Below are 21,583 nucleotides of genomic sequence, written 5' to 3' on the forward strand. Positions count from 1 at the left end.
CTTGACTGTACCATAAAAAGACAAGGGAATCAGGTAATATCCAGACAGATGATACAATGGCTATCACTTGGCAGCAGCCAACACGGAAACCTGGCTTCTGTGCTTTTTGCAATGCATAAATAGTGTTATATTTATACCCAGTAATTTTTACATATTACATGGCACTTGTGTACTTTTCTCTCTACCAGTCCCGACAGGAGTGGGACATTAACCAGAGATCCGTCTAGATGCTCAGCCTGTTCTTAAAAACACTGTAACACAAAGCCAGAGAAAGAAAGGAGCCCAGACTACTGTGAAGAAACCATTGGAAGAGCGCAGAACCCTCCAGAACATCTGCTACTTCCATTAATCCTTTTTCTTCCCTTAAAAACGAGTGAACATAAAAAGCCAAAGCTCAGAAATTTAACACCCAACCTCTCCTGAAGCTAAAGCACACATATTCCAAGGGACATGCTGCAACTTCGTTTTGAACATAATAGCTTTTGTAATTCAGATCCCTGCACACTCCACAACTTTCTATGTCAGACTGCCCAGGAAGATGGCTTAAATTACAGTACCTTAAGAAACAGGGGACACTGATTTTGTGCTTGAGGGCACGCTGACCAAAACCAGTCAGGCAATGGACCTGCTTTGGCAGTTGACACAAAATAGCCAAGGGCCAATGGCTGTTGCAGTATATTTGTTACTTCATCATGAGATTCTGTTGAAAGCAATCGATCTGTACCTTGACCCTGTGAAACAACAGGCAGTGGTTTAATATTAGGACAGCACAAACTTGATAGGAATTATCTGTAGCTTTCAAAACACAAAGCACTTTGAAATACCCAAGCATTACACGAATCTTGCAAAGACAATCCAATATTAAATTGATTCAAAACATTTTGTAGGAACCTTTCATGCCACAAAGGGAAATTAGCAGATGGAAAAAAACCGAACCAAACATACCCCTCAGCCCCCCTGGTTCTACTCTTATAGTTACCTTGCCCATATCACCTCCATGGGGGTAGTGGGACCCTGGAGAATGTACAGGGGATCCAGTAGGGGATGCAGGAAGAATATTTATAATATCAGGATCAAGATCATCTCCAGTGTCTAACAAGTCAAAGATTCCCATTCCATCTGCTCCATCTTGAAAAAAGAAAAAGACCAGTGAATGTCTATATGCTGTGTACAGTAAATGATAATGCATTCTGAAATCAAGTGATTTTCCATATCAGTCTTGTGGCTCATTAGAATAAAAGTCTTATTATAGGGGTAGTGACAAGGGGTCTTTTTTCAGTTGGGTTTGGTTTTAAAGCAAGAATAAATCCAACCTACTAACCATTGTTTGTGTTAAAGGCCAGATCCAAGTTTTCAGTGGTGTAAGTTGACGATGCTACTTGCACAGATGCAGATGTGGGAAACACAAGTATATGAGTGCATGATGTGTCCTGTGGGGTGTTCAGCTGAGATGTCTGCATGTTTAAAGTGGTGCTACGTCCAAATACAGAGCCAGTCGATACAGAATCTTTGGGAGAGAAATCAAGTATTTCCTTAGTTTTGTTAACCCCAAATTAGTAGTTCTCTTGCCAAAAAAGAGGAAGAGAGAGCTTGTCAAATACCTGGCATAATAATGAAGGACCCCTGTGGTTCCATTGCCACCAAACAAGCACTGAGAATGCTGGGGGAGTCCGCAGCAGAGATACCACACATTCTGCACATGTCTTTTAGTCTCTTGCTAAGGGACTGAAGGTTTCGGCGACTCAGCAAACAACTCCAGTCTGAGGGAATAAATGATACAGCATACAGCTTGTCTAGGAGAACAATGCTTGCTGCAGAATACATTTCTACATAAAATAGAGCCTGGTGTAAACTTCAAGTCTTAATACAGAATACACAAAGGAACTCAAATTATTTAGGTTTTCTTCCAGAAGTGGGGACAGACACTTTATATTACTGAAAACTTAAAGCTTCAAATTGATTTTAGACTCTAAAAAATGCCAGTGTTACCTTTTAATTCCCCATGCCCTATTCTTCCCAGGCGACCTATTACAACTCTCCATGGCAAAGAGCTCATCTGCACAAGTCCCAAGCACCATTCCCAGAGTTTCTGAAGACCAAGTCTGCGGGCAGAACCCTTTTTCCTGCGAGCTCTAGAATTAAGAAAGGGGAGAAAACAAAGCTAGAACCCATCTGCAGTAAGTTTCTATTGCCACTTTTGGAACTTATTTGCATTAACCTGAACAATCCCAGAACCCAGCTATGTTTGTATTGTAGTACATCGACTGCAACTTCTGCTTGTGGTTTTTGTAATTAATCACATTCTAACACTGACATCAAAAGCCAGTTAAGTGTATGGGGGAGTGGGGTGTGAATAAGAACAAAACCACCCAAGAATCACATGAAATCAAGTAACATTCTTCTAGAAATTTAACTCAAACCAGTATGCATGTAATACGGAAATTACCCATTTGCTTTAGCTAGTGTTGCAGCACAGAGAGTCTGCAAAAGTCAGAGTTATTCTTACAGCATCATAAACAATGAAATTCTTCATGGGAATGAAAAGATACACATGCTAAGAATTTATGTAATAGTTTTGTTCTTACCTGTTTGGTACATCAATATTAATTATGCAAGTTTCTAACTGTTCTCCATAGAGATCTGTACAAGATGCAAGAAGCCATCGTTGATCGTGAGACAAACAGTAGCCTACAAAAAGCACGTTATACTTCTGGCCAGCTTCTCCAAAAGTTTCTCCTAGTTCTGTTTGCTTGTCCTTTACTGGAGCCAGTATAAAAGGAGGGGTGTATAGTCGAATACACTCAGGTCTCTATAAAAATGACAGAGCACACAATGAAGTTTCAAGAAGCAATTATTCCTAAGAACTCTAGTTAGTTAACATGAAAGAACTAGTGATTTAATAAACACGGACATTTCTCCGATCTGCATATTTACACAATCATGTTAACAATACTCACATCAGGGCTCTTAAGAGCCGTTTCCATGGCTAAACCTGGGCCAAAGCCAGTTAACGTTTTCACATTGGTGGAAGTTGGAAGAGGTCTCCGACACTGAGTAAAAGCTGAAAATGCCAGAGATTTTAAATGCTGAGTGTAAATCTGCCGGTCCTCATGTTTCACAGGTTGGAGAAGGTACTGACACGGGACAATCTAGAACAGATTACAGAGGGGAAAACAAAATAATTGCTGTTTCATCCTTAGATTAAAATGGCTTTTGAGCTAGTGTCTGGGTATGCAGCTTTTAGAGTTTTACTTGGCAGTCTGGATCTTGGCTATCTCCTGCCACTTCTTCCAAAGCTATGTGGGACTTCAAGGGATTATTCTCCTTGAAATTTTCCTCAGAGAAAAAAATTACTTGTTTAGAAGAGAATCTTAATGATTTCTCCAAAAAGATGTCCTCTGTTAACTTGTTCTGCAGCTGCTGACAGCACCACAGTTGGATGTCTACCAGGAAGGAGCACTATCGAACACTCAGCAGGGTCAGGCCAACAGCACAGATTCCAGCAGCTTTCCTACGCGTTACTCATTATTGGAGTGAGGAGTTTGGAATCTACTACAGGATTTGGCTTTGGTTAATTACACTCAAACTGCTCTGAAAAACTATAATCCTCATGACTTAACAGCAGCAAAATTGTAAGTAATGTTTACAAAGCAAACTCTCACCTCAAGGGTGTTACCGCCTCCAAAACATAACCAAAGCCAAAGATACTTTGCTCAATATGTTTCTATAAACGTTAGCTCACCTGCACAGAAATTATATTCTTGATGTTAGGAGGAAGAACCTGAACCATCTCTAAGAAGCAGCGCAGAAGTCCAAGTGTCCACAAACTAGATGAGCTGCTGTTCTCATCCTTTTTTTCATATGTAAAAGGATCGACAATGTAAACTACAATTGCAGGTGGATAGGTGATAGCATGTGAATCTCCATCTGTAGGGACTCCAACTTTATCACGATCCATAGTGCTGGAAATGAAATTTTGAAACCAGTTACAAAAAGCCAAGTTTTATACTGATTTACTTTAAAACTAAGATCAAATTGTCAAATATTAATCTGAAAGACCTTTAAGTCAACTGTGGTGTAAGAAACAGTCTGTTTATTTCATTCTTGTATCCAAGCTTATCAGCAACTCAGCATTGCTTGTCTTTGCTTTAGCCTTCTTTATTACAGAAACTCAACGGCACATAACTCTATTGCTTTAACTGGGGAACAAGAGCATTTACAAGGTTGGTCTCTCAGTAAGAGCTGTCTTTACTAATATAACTTCATTAACAGAAAATAGAACTTTAAGATGCTGACAGTGCATAGTTTGGTGAATTTTAAAGTTTATTTTTGTACCACAACAGACACTGAGATAATATTAGAACTGCAGCTAAGATCAGAACCAGAAAGTTCAGCTCCATTATGAAGGAAATCTCATTCTCTCTGAAAAGCAGCCTTGTGGCTATTTCTTATATAGGATTTTTACTAAAGGGACAAGAGCAGCATTAACAGGTTCACATTAGTTGAGCTGAGGGGTTCTTTTTTAGCCAAAGAAGGTCTGACTCTGCGGTTCGTTACCTTTCAGAAACTTCTGGATGGGGCTGTGCAGGTGCTGAAGTAGCATCTCCAGACATCCCAGCTGTTTGCAGTGTTGGCTGTTGCTGCTGTCCTCCTGTTTGCCCATTCTGGACTGCTGCAGCCTGAGTGGGCAGGGAGGCAGAAGTGGTATTGTTCATACTGCTAAAAGGTGGAAATGAAGAAGGCTTGCTTGTTGGGATCCCACTGCCTAGGTTGGCAGAAGAGGATGATGGGGCAGTGGTGGTCAACGTCGAATTAGCTGTAGTAGCTGCAGAAGACATGGCACTGTTTGATGTCACTGTAATAGTACTACTGGTGGGAGCTGCAGGAGCAGATGACGGAGTGTTAGGATTTCCAGTGTTAGCTGTCACTGGGGGCAGAGCAGAGGCCGGCTGGCTGGAGGGAGGGACCAGATTTATTTGGGAAAGTAAAGAATTGTCCAAAGGCTGAGAAGCGAGATAAGGACCTAAAACCAGAAAAGAGCATAAATTTTATATTGCAGCTGTTTTTAAGCTTACTTCATCTATGTACGCCTATAATTTTAACAAAACTGAGAGCAAACCTTCAGCATATATTTTACCTCTCTAATTAAAATACCTGTAACTAAATGTTCAAATTCTAGTATTCTTGTAAGACTCTTTCAGAAATATCCAGAAATACTTTATTTAAAAAAAAACCCAAAAAACATTTTCTTTTTCAGCTATGTTGAATTGCAAGAAAGCACTGCTTCACAACCTAAGTTCCCAGTGCAAAAAGACAATCCAGGTCCCTGCCAGGCAGCAAAATTGCCATTCCCTAAAGATACTGATAGATGGTAAGAAGCCATTTGAGCATGTATTTAAGTAGGTCAGGGGCTTGGGGTTTTTTTCCCCCCTCAAGCCTAAAACCAGAAAACCACAACAAACAATAAGACTCAATGAATGAAGGCAATGGTCTCTTACCCCTCTACTGGAATGGATTAAGTGGTAATTGTATGAAATAAGAAACACTGAGAAAAATTTCATACCCAGCTCATATCTGCACACTTGAGCATATAGTTTGAGTTTGGAAAATGCTTCGTTGTTGGCATTAGATGTCTGTGAGAACCACTCTGTGACCAGCTTCTCAGAAAGTTTCTTTGAAGCAGTAGGACCAACTCTCATGATTCCATCAGGCAATAACTTACAGATAGGTCTGTGCTGACCAAGCCTGCATGACTGAAAAGAAGGAAACAGAGGAGGCAAGATAAGGAATTTGTAAGCCTTAAAAATGTTTAATATCACACAAAGGATCATATATGTGTAAAAACAGAGAACTCATAGTTCAATAAAATGTTACTTTGGAATATCATTAATCCTAGAAGACTACACCACTCTGAAAGGCTATATAGTGATTTCATAATTTATTTTCAGGTTTTCCTAAATGCAAGAAAACCAGGTCCAGACATCATCTACTCTAATTTTAACCACAAACTAAGTGATACATGTATTTAATTAATTAATTACAGCTAAAACAATTGAAGTGGTAATACAGAGTTTTACCACTGAGTGGCGTTTATCAGATAAAGACTCAAAACAGCTACTACCAGAAGGAACAGTGAGCAGCATGAGCAACCCTTTATCTTCCAAGTGCCCATTCCTAAAATCCTTTCTAGCAGCTTTCTGAGATAGCATTCCATGCAAGTGTTTATATCATCTGAGACAAGCCTGATGAGTAGTTATGAGCTTGTATTAGACACAGTCTTTCAAAAACTCCATCTCACTGCTAACTGCCATAAATAATGTACCTCATATATTGCAGTCAGATCCCTAAAGAAGCTTTTTGCTCCATTCAGCAGAGCCTCGTTCTCAGGGCACACCACAACATAAGCAACATCTCTTTGAGATCCATAAGGTTCCAGCATCAGCCTCTCCCAATACGGCAATGCAAATGGAGACAGCACCAGAAAATCGTAATCGTATCCCAACAAAAATGTTGGGATTGGCAGTGGTTCCGGGGACTCATCAGTTCCTGGAAAAGCAAGACACATTTTCCAATATATTAAGCAGAAAGCTTAAAATTAACACCCTGCTTCTAGGAAACACGAACAGAAAAAAAACACGAGCATTCCCAGCATCTAACAGGAAGTAGCACTGGTTATAAATGGAACAGTTCTCATTTTAACAGATATAAACTGAAAACCTGCATGTATGATCCAACCCTCTGCAAAAAAACATCAGCTAATTGTTTTCATTTGAAATCACTTGGGACCTCAAGAAGTTCACAGTTGTTTACTATTTCTATCAGTATACAGACAATCAGGAACAGATCTTTCTGGCCAAGAGGAGAGCCTACATAACTGGTGATCAAAAAACCAGAGGGAAGAAATGTACATAGTCAAAGCAGGTATGTTAAGGACCGCAGAAGGAAGACAAACCAACACTGAACATGCATTTATAGTACATGTAAATGTATAATTGCTGTGTTCTAAATATAGCTACAAAAGATCTGCTGGTAAAAGGTCACTCTTCTACACAGTGGTAAATCAATCTCATATGCTAATGAAGTCAGTTTAAATCGCAAATGCACAAAATTTACCTTGTATCTGTAAACGTGCATAATGTGTTGGCCACTCCCAATATTTATCAGAGACAACAGTGTGATAACCTCAGATCTTCAACATAGTTCTGAAACTACTGAGCAATAAAGCACACTTTTTCAAGCATTTCAAAGCTAGTAGTTTTAACTATGCTATTTTTGGAGTCTTTTGAGTAAAAAAAAACAAACCAAACAAAACCCAGAGCAATTACTCTGTTTTTAACATTAAATCCATCTTTGCAATTTCAGTCCCTCACTTGGAGAAGCATCAGCTGTACATTGACAGGGCAATCAAGGCTGTTCATTTTAAAACTCATCTTCAACTCATTCCCCCCTGTCTAATAGCTCTTTTTAGGGTAGGGAAAGGTCACAAATGCTGCCTAGAATCCCAGCAGGCTACACAGCACCCAGACCCTGAGGTTTGGTGGCCAGAGCAGGCAGAGGTGAACAGACCAGAGCCTACTGGGCAGCACTTTACCGTAAGAGCCTCTGCCAGCCATCTTGTGGAACTGCTGCCATGTGAGGGGTCCCTGCACACCCCAGGACCGGACCGTCCGCTTCTTCTGAATTGCATCCTGAAGGACAGGCTGGAGCGAGAGCAGCATGCGGAGGATGTCCTGGGAACACTGCATGCTCACATCCACAACTGCAAGGACAAGAAAGTCGTCAAGGCCCTACTGCAACAACAGGATGCAATGAAGCCCTCCACAAACACCCCAGAATCCTAAATCACCTTGATTCGAAACTAAATCATTATCTTCCAAAACGTACACGCAGGACACCCAAAGGCCGTGGTGTAACACGCTAAGCCCACAAACTCAGAATTCTTCTTCTTCCCCTCTCAGCCACTTAGAAAACACACAGATTGGTTTTTATCATTATTCGTTTCCATGTAGAGTTTTTCCCCTGAAAGCTTTACCAGCTTGATTTAAATTATGGGGAAAAAAACCCCTAAAATTAAAAGCAATAATAAAACCCCAAACATAAGACCACGTTGTACAACCCTTAAACTACAGGATTTCCCCTCCAAATAAAGGAGGGTTAGGCAGACTGCCACCCAGTGCTCACTTCACAGAAGTCGAGGGAAGCATCAAACAGTCACAGCCCATTTCATCAGCTTGTCACCACTATGCCATTTAATGTACACAGTGTTTAACAATAAAAAGCTGACACAAAATGTGGTATGGCTATAATTTCACAGCCTTCTGTTTAAAAGTATCTTTACATATTTTTATCCTAAATACCAAGGTCACAGTAACACTCAGTTTTCTGGGTGCCCGAAAACATCCATAGCCTGTGTTTTTAAACTTAACCCCCACTGATACACAGAAACCAAGCTGTGTTTTACTGTTAGTCCTCCTCATCCTCATTAACAACTGTGAATTGCAGCTAACTGCTACAGAAGTTTCACATTTCACTGTTGACCCTGCTGGAGTTGCTACTTGTAAAGACTATTATTGTGAGAAGTACACAAATACACACAGTAAAGAGTATTTGTGACATGGTGTCTCATTAGTTAGACCCTAGAAGGAAAAATCCAAGGATCTCTGGCAGACCAACATACAGTCAAGGCTACGAAAACGCTTTATTTGCCACACATGCCATTAAACTATTGTTCTGCCCACCCTCAAGGAGGGGGAAGCCAATTGTATCATAGATCTTGTTTAATTCTGCCACAGTAGCCTTGACAGTACAGTCACCATTTGAACCGCCTACACTTCCTATGTACACTCATTCCACAGAGCCTCTGTGGATGCAGTCACCAAAAGCTGCTTTAAAAGAATAAGCCCCATGAAGTGTTGTGGACAGTTACTGTGGTCTTACATTACACTTAGGAATTTACAGCTGATGGCAGCCAAGGCCTGCACTCTGCTTGGTGTAGTGTACAGCACAGAACGTAAAAGGAAGGGTTATTCTCAACACCATTAAAATAGAAGTTTATGCAAGCACACAGGTGGAACAAACAATCTTAAGCATCTAATATTCACAAAGGAAAAATACAAAACCCAAACCCTTAAAAAAACCCGTTCATAGGTGGATAAGTAGAAAACAAACTGGTTTCCATATTTACCATTTCTTTTTGACCAGTGGTGCAAGCAAGTAGTTTTCACAAGTGCTTCATCAACTTTCCCTCCTGACATATTGTCCATGAACTGCCGTCCATGTTCCAAGGCTAAGTAGCAGTCATTGCAACAATCCCTTTCTTCTACACGTACCAGGTTGCTAACTGCACCAACTTTGGGAATGGAATCTTGATCTGCTGCTCCAAACGGTGAGAACAAGTTGGTGCACTGATCCTGCAGCAGCAGTATTAACTCATCAGGCAGCTTCTCAGGTTCTTTCAGCCCTCCACTGCCATGTTCAATAGAAGTAGCTCTGAGAGCTTCAAAGCGTTTTTCTGCTTCTTTGCCGCACTCTGTATTACGTCCTAGAATATCCAATTCATCTTCAAGAAACAGTCCAGAACTGTTGCCGAATTTTCTATTCATAACAGCACTGAAACCACAGGTACACCTATACTGGGCCTCTTGTGTTGGATCAGGAATGTAAACTCCAACATCAGCACCTTTGATGTTCATATTGCAAACACATATGCAGCAGCTGTCAAAGTTACAGTCTTTGAAGAGATTCATTACAGACTCTGAGAGGATGAGATTCACATAAAGACTATGTGCCTCTGGAATGGAAGGCACAGTTGCAGGTTCAACAGAATTAAGCGGTCTACATGTTGATGGTGTGGAAGCTGGTGAGTATAAATCAGAGTTCTCATATTTGACTGAACCCTGTGCACTTGCAGGTCCACCAGCCCCACGAGGGGTTCGAGGAGTCCTTGGTGTTCTAGGAGTTGGGAAACGAGGGGTAGAAGGAGAAGGGAGAATTCCAGCTCCACTGTTACTGGGAGGTGCGCTACTTGGTGGCATCCCAAATGGAGTATGAGTTTGTGGCGTGTATGCAGGGCCATACTCTTGATCCATAGTGCTTCCATCACTAAGAGCAGCCAGGAGAAGAAGGAAATACTTTAAGTATACAACATATTGGTTTTGAAGTGTAAGTCTCAAATTTCAAAGGAAGGACCTTCCTAATTAATATTTGCTTTTTTAAACTAGCCTTTCATAATCCACAGCAAGATTTTCACTCCCTAAGGAACTCCAGGAACATTTGTTCTAAATGACTTTGCAGGACTCCCACTGACAGCACTGTTTAAGAATCTTTCCCCACCTCCTTTCGTCTTTTTCTTTGCACAAAGCTTCCAGAGAACAAATGTGGTCAGAATAAATTATAAATTCTATGGTTGTACGGAGTCTAAAGGACACCTTTCTTGTTCATGTTTTATTTACACATCATGTTGACACACACTAAGAAAACATACTGGGTCTATCACAGCAGCAGATTCAGCTGGATTCATGAGGAAAGTATCACCTGGAAATGTTTAAACATTTGCTCTCCTAAGCAGCTGAGTACCTCTAAAGACCTACAAGGCTAATGAGACCTGGAAACATATTGCTTACGAATGACCCTAAGCGAAAGAATGTCAGTATCAACACCAAGATTTAATATTCATATCATTTTATCGACACATGCATAGCCTCCTTGTTGCCTAATCCATTTGTACCCACTAGTAATGCAGAAGAGGAATAACTATTTTCTTCATGAACTGCCAGCAAGACAATCACTACCAAACGCAGATTACAGAAATGCCTACTGCAATACTACTGTTATCAGGCAATGTCACATTGGGCAGAGCTTCCAATCAAAGGAAATGTTTCCCAGTGCAGCCAACTACTGCTATTTAAGAAAACAATTTAAGAAACAGAAGCACCACCTACTAAGTCCTTACAGTACCTACAACACCACCGCAAAAAAACAAACTCCCAAGTTTACATTTATCTTGATTGTTACCATCTTCATTACTTATTAAAACTGGACTTGCACCATTAAGCTTCCCCAAGAAACCTTTAAATGAGACAACAAATAAAACGTACGCACAGTTAAGAAGCTATTTGAGAAGACTATTTCCTACAGTAAGGTTTAACCATAAGGATTTCTCTAAAGGCTCTTGTCAGTTGTAGAAAACACAGCTTGTCTTTAGAAATATTCCTCATTCCAGAGTTACCAAAGAAAAACAGTTTAGGGGTACTTCCTATAGTGTGGATAACTGACCACTTCCCAAAGCTTAAACATCTGTGGCACAGCTCATACCCATCTTTGATGAATGGCATGGCAGGTCCTGGAGGAAGTAAATCCAACTTTCCCACAGCCCAACTCTGGCGATAAATGCATTCTTCTGGCAGTTTGATGGGAGGAAGACACTGGCTGGGAAGCGTCTTCAGTGGTGCAAACATGGAACATCCCACTAAAGCTTGACAATTCTCAGGTTTATAAACATAAGAATAATCCTAAAAGTGAGACATGGTAAAACATCAGCATGGAAATTAAACCACTTTCACAATGAAAACACTTCTCAAAAATATACAACTAAGTTCAAGCAGTGGTTCTTTAATAGTAGATCCTGATATAGCTGCAAAAGAGGAAGTTAGATGTATACACACATTATTTGCACCCATGGCTCTCCAAAAAGCAATATGCTAACACAAAACAAACAAGGAACTGCAATTACTCTAATGCATTCCTTCAGCTTACTAATGAGTAACTGTGTATTACTCTTTCTTGATGTTTAAGTGGTAAAATACTATATACTACTTACTAGAATGTGCACCACCTACCCCAGCGTAATGCTGAACACAAGTTACAAATTGTACTTAATTTTCCACAGTTCCCATTCAGGATTAAGTAACAAACAGAACAACAATTATTAAAAACATTTATCAGGACTATCAGCAGTACCTACCTTTATTTCAGCAGGTTTGGGGCTACAAAAACCCTCATCTACTTCAATTCTGAACTGAGCTCCCACACTTGAGCTATTCCCTTCAAGTACTGTTCCTCCAAGTGTAGTGTCCATACTGCCATATTCCTTATTATTCATGTTCATTGGAGAAAATCCCATAATATGCTGTTCCAGTGAAGGTGGAGTTGGATACATTTTATGGAGATCTGCAGTGCCTAGTTTCAGATTAGAAGGAGGCTTTAGAGCACAAAAACATTTGGAAGTGTTTCCCATGTCTCAACATTTCAGTAGGGCAAATGAAACACATGTTCCCAAATTCCCACAACATACTAGCAGTCCAATGTTTAGAGCAAGTACTCTGTTCAGGGTGGGGAGGGGTGGGAGAAAACACCACCAAAACCAAAAAAGCTTACTTATGCATGACAGTGGGTCTAGATTTCCTGCTTTTGCCTCTTTGCAGTTGGATTTGTCGTCAGTGCCATTCACTGTTCTTTTAGATCCAGGCTAAGAGAGAAAGGTAGTATTGTAATAAAATCACTTCAGACATGAACACATACTTATATTCCCTGCTAACAGGAAATTTCCTGGGGAGTGGACATACAAAGTTGAGGCTTTGTATAATATTTAGAAAAATGAAAATAAATCAGAAGGCCAGCGCTAGTAAGTTGGGGTTACATTTGTCCTCCCTTAATACCTGTACCTCAGAGAATGCTCTCCCATCAAGTCACGATGCTATTAAAATGAAAGACTACTTAGAAAATAACAGCCTGTTAGCAGACAAATAAAAAAAGCTAAATAGGGCTGCCCACAATCTATCAGGAAAAACATACACGCTCCCAAAGCCATGCTAACATTACTGGTGTTACCAATGAACAGGAATAGAAACACAGAGAAACACAAATCCTGGAACAAGAAGTACAGGGAAGAAAAGCTGTTGAAATTAAAAGAACAAGAGATACATTTTACAATGTTTAGACAGTACTAGCAGCTATAGAAAATAAAGAGTCCTCATGTTTTAAGAGAAAATCCACTTGCTTTATATAATGATGACCTTTGATGGCTATTAAGATCCTTCTGCCCTTACTCAGCTACAGCTCCCATTAAAGTTGATGAGCATTTTGTCTGGGTAAGGGGATTTAGGATTAAGCATGGAGCAAAGTACAGTTCGGGAAAGACAACTGATTACAAACAGTATTGAAATAGAAACTAGAAAGATAATGGATTCAGAGCCATCAGAGACTGCAAGAGAAACTGTTCCAAGATAATAGCTGCTGCAATGAAGCAACTTACTTGGCAGAATGTCCACATGTTTAAATGCCTCTTTCAGAAGTTTTTGTTTTATTTTGGTATTACCTTTATTGACTAGTGAAACAGAACCTAGACCATATCAAAAAAGCACTACTACCACTGCTGAACCTGTAAAACTATACCTAAAGGTATATTCAAGAAGCATATGCTGTCTGGATAGTAAGGATATAAGATCAAAAGCTTGTTTCTATCAAAAAATATGAGTGTCTAAGTCAACTAGAACAGTACATCTGCTAAAGAGGAGCTTACAGCACTTGCTTATCTGCATGTTTTGCAATCTCCTACAAATGCCAACAAAAAAAAAACCCAAGCCCCTAAGAGACATACTTGTTCCTCACAGCTTTTTGTCTAGCAGCTGCCCCTGCTTTTGCACATCACTTACTGTTAGTTCATCTTCATCAGAATTGAAGAGATTGTCAAGGTCAGTATAGGAGACCACTAAGTCTGTTTCATGGAACAGGCTAGTTGATGCAGTGCGAGCATGAGCAGCAATACGTTGGGCATCTATAAAGCAAAACAAACATGAGAAAAACATGGGCAATATATATTCATTTAAAAAAATAAAGACATCTTAAGAACCATTTCCACAGCGGGGGTGGAACACTTGGATTTTATAGACAGCATTTATTTGCAAGGTGCAACCAAGAAAATGTGTTCCAGACAGACTCCTAATTCCAAAGGGACAAGGAAATGCAAACTATAAAGTAAAATGTTAGTTACCTATTAGAATCTACTGAATATTCAAGAGATCATTAATATAGTATAATTAAAAGAGGAAAAAAAAAAGATAAAAATAAGTCTCTTTACCTTGCTTGACAGAAGGACTAAATAGAGACATAGCATCCTCTCCTTCGTGGGATAGAACTGTAACACCAGATGTCCCATCCTCAGCCTATTAAAAAGCAAGCAAACAAAAAGTCCAGAAGTTTGCTTAAATTAATTGGCAAGATGGAAGGTATTTTATCTCCCTGGGGAATTCTTGTATATATATCAAATGTATCAAGTTCTCATTAGCCTTCTAGCTCAGCAAGGGTCTGGGGGGTCTGGTTAGGCATTTGCTCAGAGAGAAGGAAACTCGGGATACAGACAATATGCCAGCCACACACAGGTGATGAGCATGGATAAGAATGTAAATCTTAGATTCTGTGTTGGGGATAAACTTCAAAAGCAAGCTGTGGCTTCTTCCTCATCACCTTACTGAAAAACACTTGCTATCAAATGCTGCACATTAATGATACTAGTTACTAAATGAAACTCTCGATACCAGGAGTGCATACACCCACAACTACTCCTAATAAGTAAGTTTAATATACAGGCTCCCAATGCAGGCATATTTTCTCCTTTTTTGGAGGGGGTACTTTTGCTTTAACTTGGTACCAGCTAAAGTGAAGCAGGGTAGGGGGAAAAGGGAAGGAACAGTAAATAAATAAAATTTAAATTCACCGTGCAGGCAACTCGCCAGAGTTCAGCTCACCTACCCCAAACCTTTCCACACATGGACAAAGCATTTGCCTCATTCCTCCTCTCTTCCCCAAGCACCTGCCATCACCCATTTCTACAGAAAGGCTAGAAAGATAGATTGATTTTTGTTCTGTTCCAGCAGTGTTCTCCCAGCATAAGCCATAAACCCTAATGCAATAACACCATCAGTGTGCCAAAAACATTTTAGGTGTAGCTAGAGGCATGCTGCATCATTTCATTGATCATTTCTGCTAGAATACAATTTTCTTTAATGTACTTCTAAATACACAGAGAAGGATTTAAATTATATTTGGTGACTAAAGCAATTTGTTTTAATCTCATCACCGATTTGTTTCCTCACTCCTTTACTCACCTTGTGTTTCTTCCCAGCTTCCCTCTCAATGTTCTGCCTATCTTTTTTGCTATCAGGGAATAAGAATTCCACATCACCATCAACAAAGGCATAAGGATCAATTTCAGGTTCCTGGTCAGCTTCCGTCGCTACTGCTGCTAGGTATTGGTTTTTACTCTGATACTTTTGCACCAGTTCATCTGAAACCTTTAGAGGTTTCCTACATTGCACCATTAATCTGCACAGAAGAAAAATAAAAATCACAAGATATTGTCATTTATGATGTGGAAATACTTGAACTAACACACAGCCTTTATAAGAACAACTGCATCTTCCCTTCCCACTTTCTTCTATTCCACCCCAGTTTCAGAAGATTTGGGGAAAAAAGATTAAATCATTAGTCATTTAATATAACCTCCTCACACACGTCAGATACAGCAGTGATTCATTCTGCCCATCTCTCCTCAAGCACTGTCAATTCAGATAAAGATTAGTAATTTAACCCAGGTCATAGCTGTCATTTATTATAAAGTACAAATGTATTAAACTATCTATATCCACGAAAAGGAACTCACCAGGTTAAAAACATTACTCATTGTCATGCCCCATCCATGTCCAAACAAATGATCAGAAAGAAGTGATTAAACCTGAATTCTTCTTTTTTTAAGAGCTTGATTTTACATATCCAGGTATACAAAAGGCACCAAGTGAGAAAGGTATTCCTCCAAGCAAGAAAAGTATTTCAGGAGTATCAGACTAATACAGGGATTTCTTCTTGTTCCAAGACCCCCTTCCTCTCAAGCAGCGACAGAATGACCAGCAAGAAGCATTTACAGAAGTCTCGTGTGTGAAATGAAAAAGGGGTGTTGCAAGAATACAGATGATAGAGGGATACCTCAAGTCCAAACAGAGGTTCTAATGTGTCTATTCTTTCCCTTCTCAAGCCTCTGTCCAAAAGGAAACGGACATAAGAAGCTGTCTCCCACAACTAGCAGGCCCTGGTTTGGGCCTAACTACATGCAGACACTAATCTGGAGTTTAGAATAAGGTAAGCTTACATTTCTCTTCTGAAAGATCAGAAATAATGAAAAGTGTGATACAGAACAAGTCAAAGAGTTCAACCTTGAAATTCCGCACACAAAAAGGCACAGTGATCCCTCAGAACCCTCCTCGCTGCCTTGTACATCCCTGTCAACTACAGGTATGAGAAAGGAAACAGAAACAGGTTTACTTTGTCAGAAGGCTCCTTAGAAATAATCTTTCCAAAGAAACACCTCAGAGCCAACACCACTGTCAAATCCACCCATGCTGGTCATCCACTCTCAATAAAGTCTTGCCTTAGGCATGACCACCACAGCACAGCTGCCCCAGACAACAGTGCAATATGGGTGGCTTTGTGTCAAGCACCATTGGCACTGACGTGTGAAGTAGCACTCAATGGACATGAAAAAAGATGGGAATGACTTTCTATGAACAAGGAATTAAACACCAGAAAAATATATAACAAAAGCAAGTAGGGCTTTCCAGTATTTTTGACCACAGAGGAAGAGAAATTGTCAGATACTCAGGAGGGGAGGGAAGAGAGAAATACATTCAATAAGTTGTTAAATCAAACCAGAAGCCATACAAGGACAGACCGTGCCTTGGACAGAAAAAAGCAAGTTTTGAAGTAGAACGTATCTTTCTAGTTGGCTGAAACGAATTCAAGGCAAAAAAGAATAGCACTAAAAATCCTATAAATGCATATCTTGAAAGAGTCAAGACGTGCATGGTGAACACGAAAGATACACCTACAAAACTGTGTATGAGAACAGACCAACAGCTACAGCATATTTGCTTCTTGTAGCTTTCCTACCCAGCAAAGTCAAGGTGACTGCCATCACTGCGGCTTTCCACTGCTAGCAATGAAACAAAAATCAACATAAAATTTCAGTCTTGGGAGCAGCTACTTCAACTCTTGTACAAATTGAGTACACTGACTGAAAAAACAGCTTCAGTAATTTGATGCTGATCACATTAAGAGTCTCCTTCCACCTGAACAGGAAAAAGATAATTGGACCAAAGTAATCAACAGCAAGTGAGTTGAGAGAGGCAATTCTGGGGGCATTTGAGATGCATTTTTTAACCCTTGATCGCATCCCCAAGCCCAAGTTTGTCACCTCTGGATCCAGGTCCCAGTCCCATTAAGTTGAGAATGCTATGGACAGCCCTATCAGCACCTGGAGCTTCCCATTACCATCCCCTTCCTACAGCACATCCTCTCAAGGAAGTGCTGGAAAAGGTGGATGACAGGAAGAATTTCTTATATAGTATAACAGCAAAGAAGCCACAGCCAAGTGGTTTTCTTTCAGGTTTGTTGTTCTCATGTTTGGGGTTTTATTTATTTGGTGGGGGGTCTGGGCTATTTTTGGTCGTGGTGACTCCTTTCAAGGGGAGTTTGGTTTTGCTTTCACTGGTAGAAAAAAATCCATGTTGATTTATTCTGCAGTAAAACAGAGCTCAAACCTAAGTTTTAACACAAAACCACCAGTGTTGTTTTCCTCCATTGCCTCGAAGCTCCGTAATTTATTAACACTTAGGCAGTATGAGAAAAGTGACTAATTCAGCAGAGTAGAACATTTCAAAACCTGGTGCTAAATAACACAAGCTTTCAAGCATAAACTGTACTTATTCCACAACCCTCTTTTTAAAACAGTTATAGACTACACACACATTACTTCAAGACAATATTAGCTTATGTTAAGATAATATTAAACAAGAAAATCAACACTCTCAAGTACATTTCCTGTAGCTCAAAGGCTGAGGTTCTAACAAGGATCTAGTCTGAATGTCTCAATATTTCTTCAAGTTAGACAAGCTTTGTTTAATGAATGAGGGTTTCTCATACAAGTCGAGGTCCACAAGCAGTAACAGGAGACACACTGGTCACTTGTTTTCTTCGAATGATAACATCAAATCTTTATGCTTTTTGAACACCATGGAGAGAATGCACCGTGTGTAAGAACACCAACTGATGTTACTGACTCCAAAGTGAAATTTCTGATATTAGAAAGTAGCCACAGCCTACATTAAAGTTAACACCTACCAGGAAACCAGGTTAGCTTCCTTATTCCCATCAGCTGTTTAAAATACCAGCTCTTCTGAATAAAGAGCAGAACTGAGGTACAAGAAACTTCATTTTTAACAGAATAAGTCTGCAGCTGAGGCCATCCATGCTTTCTTCAATGAGAAAATTACTGAGGGGAAGGGGGGAAAAATGGACACTATAACTTTAAGTCCCAAATAGGCATAATTTGGCTACAGATTAATTTTAAGGTAGAAAAATAAACTTCATTGCCATCTGCTAAGTGAGAGTTCTAATGAGAAAAAGCTGCAGAGTTTTACTACACACTTAACTGTGCTTCATGCTCACATTTCACAAGTATTATCTCCTTGCATGCAGACAGCACAGACAGTTATGCTCACACACTCAGTGCTACTGCTCGAGCTGATGAGAACAACGTTCTGGTTTAGTGACAAGCTTGCTTATACTGCGAAACTACTGCCTTTAGCCACTCAGTTTCCTCACTTTCTCATGTTATTACTATGATATTAAGCACTACTTACTCTGTAACTGATGTTAGGTTTTCCTGTCCAGCAGGTATTACTGGATCATCTCTCAACTTATCATTTGGAAGCTGAGGTGGTAAGAATTCCCCATCCTTTTTCTTTGGAACTTTATAATACTTCCAAGTAGTATCAGCTTCATCTTCCTCCAAATTCACTGCAGTACCAACATACATTGTAGGCTCTATAACTTCGGGAAATTGAGCTGGAAAAGGCTGAGACAAGCCATCGAGTCTGTCTTCTATTGTTTTTGTGGGAACCAAGGGGTCTGGTGTTGGCATCTGGTAGAAATGCTGACTCTGAGGAGTAGAAGGAGCTTTAGCTACCCCTTCATCAACTACGTCACACGGGTGAGGACTAAGTGGTGGTGGCTGAGGTGAATTTGCCATTTCAGCATTATGCATCTGAGGAGTCTTTGCTACATCATTAGTTCGGATATTTGAAAATCTCACTTGACTGTCTGGTGCAGTCATCACAAGCCTCTGACTTGCTGAATCTGCCTCCATGGCAACATCATCACTGATAGATACACGATGATGAAAAGGAGTCAAAGGGCGTTTCTGTGGCTTATCCCCTTTGTCTTGCTTCTCATTTGTCTTGTGCTTTGGAGCTGCTTGCTGTTGTTGGCCCACAGGTGGTGCCTGCCCCTGCTGACCTGAATTTCTTGGTTTGAGATTTTTGTGCCTGCAGAATTAATACAGGAGAAAATACTTCACATTAATCTTTCAAATATGTCTATCATGTTCCTTTTCACCAGATAAAAACCTGCTTCTAAGCCATTAAACAGCTGATTATAGAAGCCTGAAACTGATACCATTCTGAAGTGAAGCTGCTTCTTTCTGACCATAACTTAACATGAATGACCCAAGTAGCACTGCAAGATTTTAGGACACCGTTTTAAAAAACTGGAAAAACTGTCCTATGAGCAAAACACACACATAATCCTTGTAACCAAAGACACTATTTTAACAGAAATAGGCACATGAACATGTCACTTTTAACTTCTGGCAACACTGATGAATCAGTAGAACAACGTATGAATTGGTGAATGACTTCCTGAATTCAGGCATTGATACTAACCAGTCATGCTGTCCAAGTCCATAGGTTAAGGAGTGGAGAATTAACATCAAGAATCTAGAAGAGAAGCTCAGTCCTACAAAAGCTATCTCAAAGCTTTTGCAGCTATTCATTAACAAATTTAGCAAGAGTGGAAAAAAGGAAAACTCAACTGGTTAATGTAGGTGTTCTTGAACATCTGTTCACCATGAAAACTTTCTAGATCATCTGACAGAATGAGAGACATGAAATACCAAAGTCTAGAATGAAATGTTTATGATTAAGCTACTGCACTTAATGAACTGCAAGTGCATCCTTAGCACCTGGTATTCTTTGCCATTCTTCCATTAGCGAAGCTAAGAAACATGCAACTTTTCAACTTAAAAAAAACACCACAGGATTAAGCAGGGAAAGAAAAAAGGTAAGAGGTATCAAAATCTATTTTTACTTTTAACTCTCATACACATACACGTTTTTCACTGCTTAGAATTCAAAATACAGAGAACAATAAGGGGGTTTAAGTCTTTGCAATTTCTCTTTAGGCAACTGCAGATTTCTAATACACACCTCACAGTTCATTGATGGTTTTCTCTTAACAAGTGCTATCATATCTAAATTTTCCTTTAACAGAATATTCAATCCTCCTCCATCTCCCAGCTCATCTTAGGACATAAGTATTTCTATGGAATTTCAGCCAACCATTTCAATAAAGGGGAAAAAAATGTACTTCTTTCAAAATGTTATATCCTCCAGACATTAATTTTTAAGATGCCAATATTCATTGCAAAGTAATCAGTGTGACACTTAAATCAGAGCAAGCGTTTAAACCTTTGCAACACTTCAGTCACCTAAAGATTAGTATTCTGCCAGAAGTACAGAAATTGAGAGTTCACTCAAATTAATGTTTCCATTTATTTTAAACTCCTGTATTAACAGTCTGTGTCATTGCACAGTTTCAAAACAAAAGTCATAACAAACGTGGAAGTTGAATTCAGACTTTCCCTGTGCTTTTCCTCTTTCCCCCCACCTCCATCTAATACAAAAAACATATACTGCCAACCACCTCCCAGAAAAGCAGTTTTATATACAAGCATCCATGAAAACTTCACAAAAAGTAAAGCAAGTTTGGGTTTCTTTCTCATATTCTTCTAGACACAATGCTACAATCACCCTGCTCTTGATTAATAGCTTTCTCCCTTCAAGGCTGATGTCACAGCCCTGTAGAAAAGGTTCTTAATTCCTAAATAAATAGGCATTCCCTTTCCATTGCTGCCCAAGAAAGTTGCCCAGAGATAGTTTCTACAGGCCTAAGGAATTCCAGCCCAAGATTCAAGAACAGTCACTGAACTGCCAGCAGGTCAACTCCAATGATTCACTTGAATAAAACCTCTGCATAATCTTATTGGGCAGAGTTTCAAGACCTACAATGACATTTAGGAGATGAGATACAAATTTTGTTACCGCTTCTCTACAAGCAGCTATTGCTTAATTACTCCTAAAGGACTCATCACGAGCCCTCTCCTGAGCACTTCAATCTCAATGTACATTGTTGGACTGCAGGTTTGCCAAGTACTGTACCTTGAACAATTGCAATTTGTCCTCTGCGTGGCTTCAACAAAATCCCAGCATGCTATCTTTTCAGCTGTTTCTTCATCACACAAGCCATTTGAAGTAGCAGAATACTTCCTCCTATGATCCAATATGGGCAGAATTATTTGGGATTAACATACGTTCTTTCCTTATCTTCTGTCATACCTCAAGAATGGTTTTGTGGCACCAGATTCAGCAAAGAAATTCTAAATATCCTTTTACTAACATATTAAAAAGAGAACTAAACA

General features: G+C 39.7%; 1 protein-coding gene across 1 annotated transcript in view; it reads right to left on the reverse strand.

The window, feature by feature from the left end:
- The window catches only part of MED13 (mediator complex subunit 13), a 52,896-nt gene that overhangs the window by 2,759 nt on the left and 28,554 nt on the right, over positions 1-21,583 (reverse strand). The window contains exons 8-28 of the mRNA XM_005154339.4: positions 21,324-21,434; positions 18,690-19,373; positions 15,105-15,321; positions 14,078-14,162; positions 13,653-13,774; positions 12,376-12,466; positions 11,963-12,177; positions 11,314-11,510; positions 9,185-10,101; positions 7,592-7,759; positions 6,323-6,546; positions 5,564-5,753; positions 4,558-5,023; positions 3,743-3,962; positions 2,958-3,149; positions 2,586-2,809; positions 1,990-2,132; positions 1,602-1,760; positions 1,322-1,507; positions 980-1,128; positions 558-731 (exon numbers count right to left, since the gene is read on the reverse strand). Of these exons, the coding sequence (XP_005154396.1) occupies positions 558-731; positions 980-1,128; positions 1,322-1,507; positions 1,602-1,760; positions 1,990-2,132; positions 2,586-2,809; positions 2,958-3,149; positions 3,743-3,962; positions 4,558-5,023; positions 5,564-5,753; positions 6,323-6,546; positions 7,592-7,759; positions 9,185-10,101; positions 11,314-11,510; positions 11,963-12,177; positions 12,376-12,466; positions 13,653-13,774; positions 14,078-14,162; positions 15,105-15,321; positions 18,690-19,373; positions 21,324-21,434 (5,134 nt within the window). The remainder of the gene's footprint in view (positions 1-557; positions 732-979; positions 1,129-1,321; positions 1,508-1,601; positions 1,761-1,989; positions 2,133-2,585; positions 2,810-2,957; positions 3,150-3,742; positions 3,963-4,557; positions 5,024-5,563; positions 5,754-6,322; positions 6,547-7,591; positions 7,760-9,184; positions 10,102-11,313; positions 11,511-11,962; positions 12,178-12,375; positions 12,467-13,652; positions 13,775-14,077; positions 14,163-15,104; positions 15,322-18,689; positions 19,374-21,323; positions 21,435-21,583) is intronic.

Source organism: Melopsittacus undulatus, chromosome 13 (genome assembly GCF_012275295.1).
Source record: "Melopsittacus undulatus isolate bMelUnd1 chromosome 13, bMelUnd1.mat.Z, whole genome shotgun sequence".
Classification (NCBI taxonomy): Eukaryota; Metazoa; Chordata; class Aves; order Psittaciformes; family Psittaculidae; genus Melopsittacus; species Melopsittacus undulatus.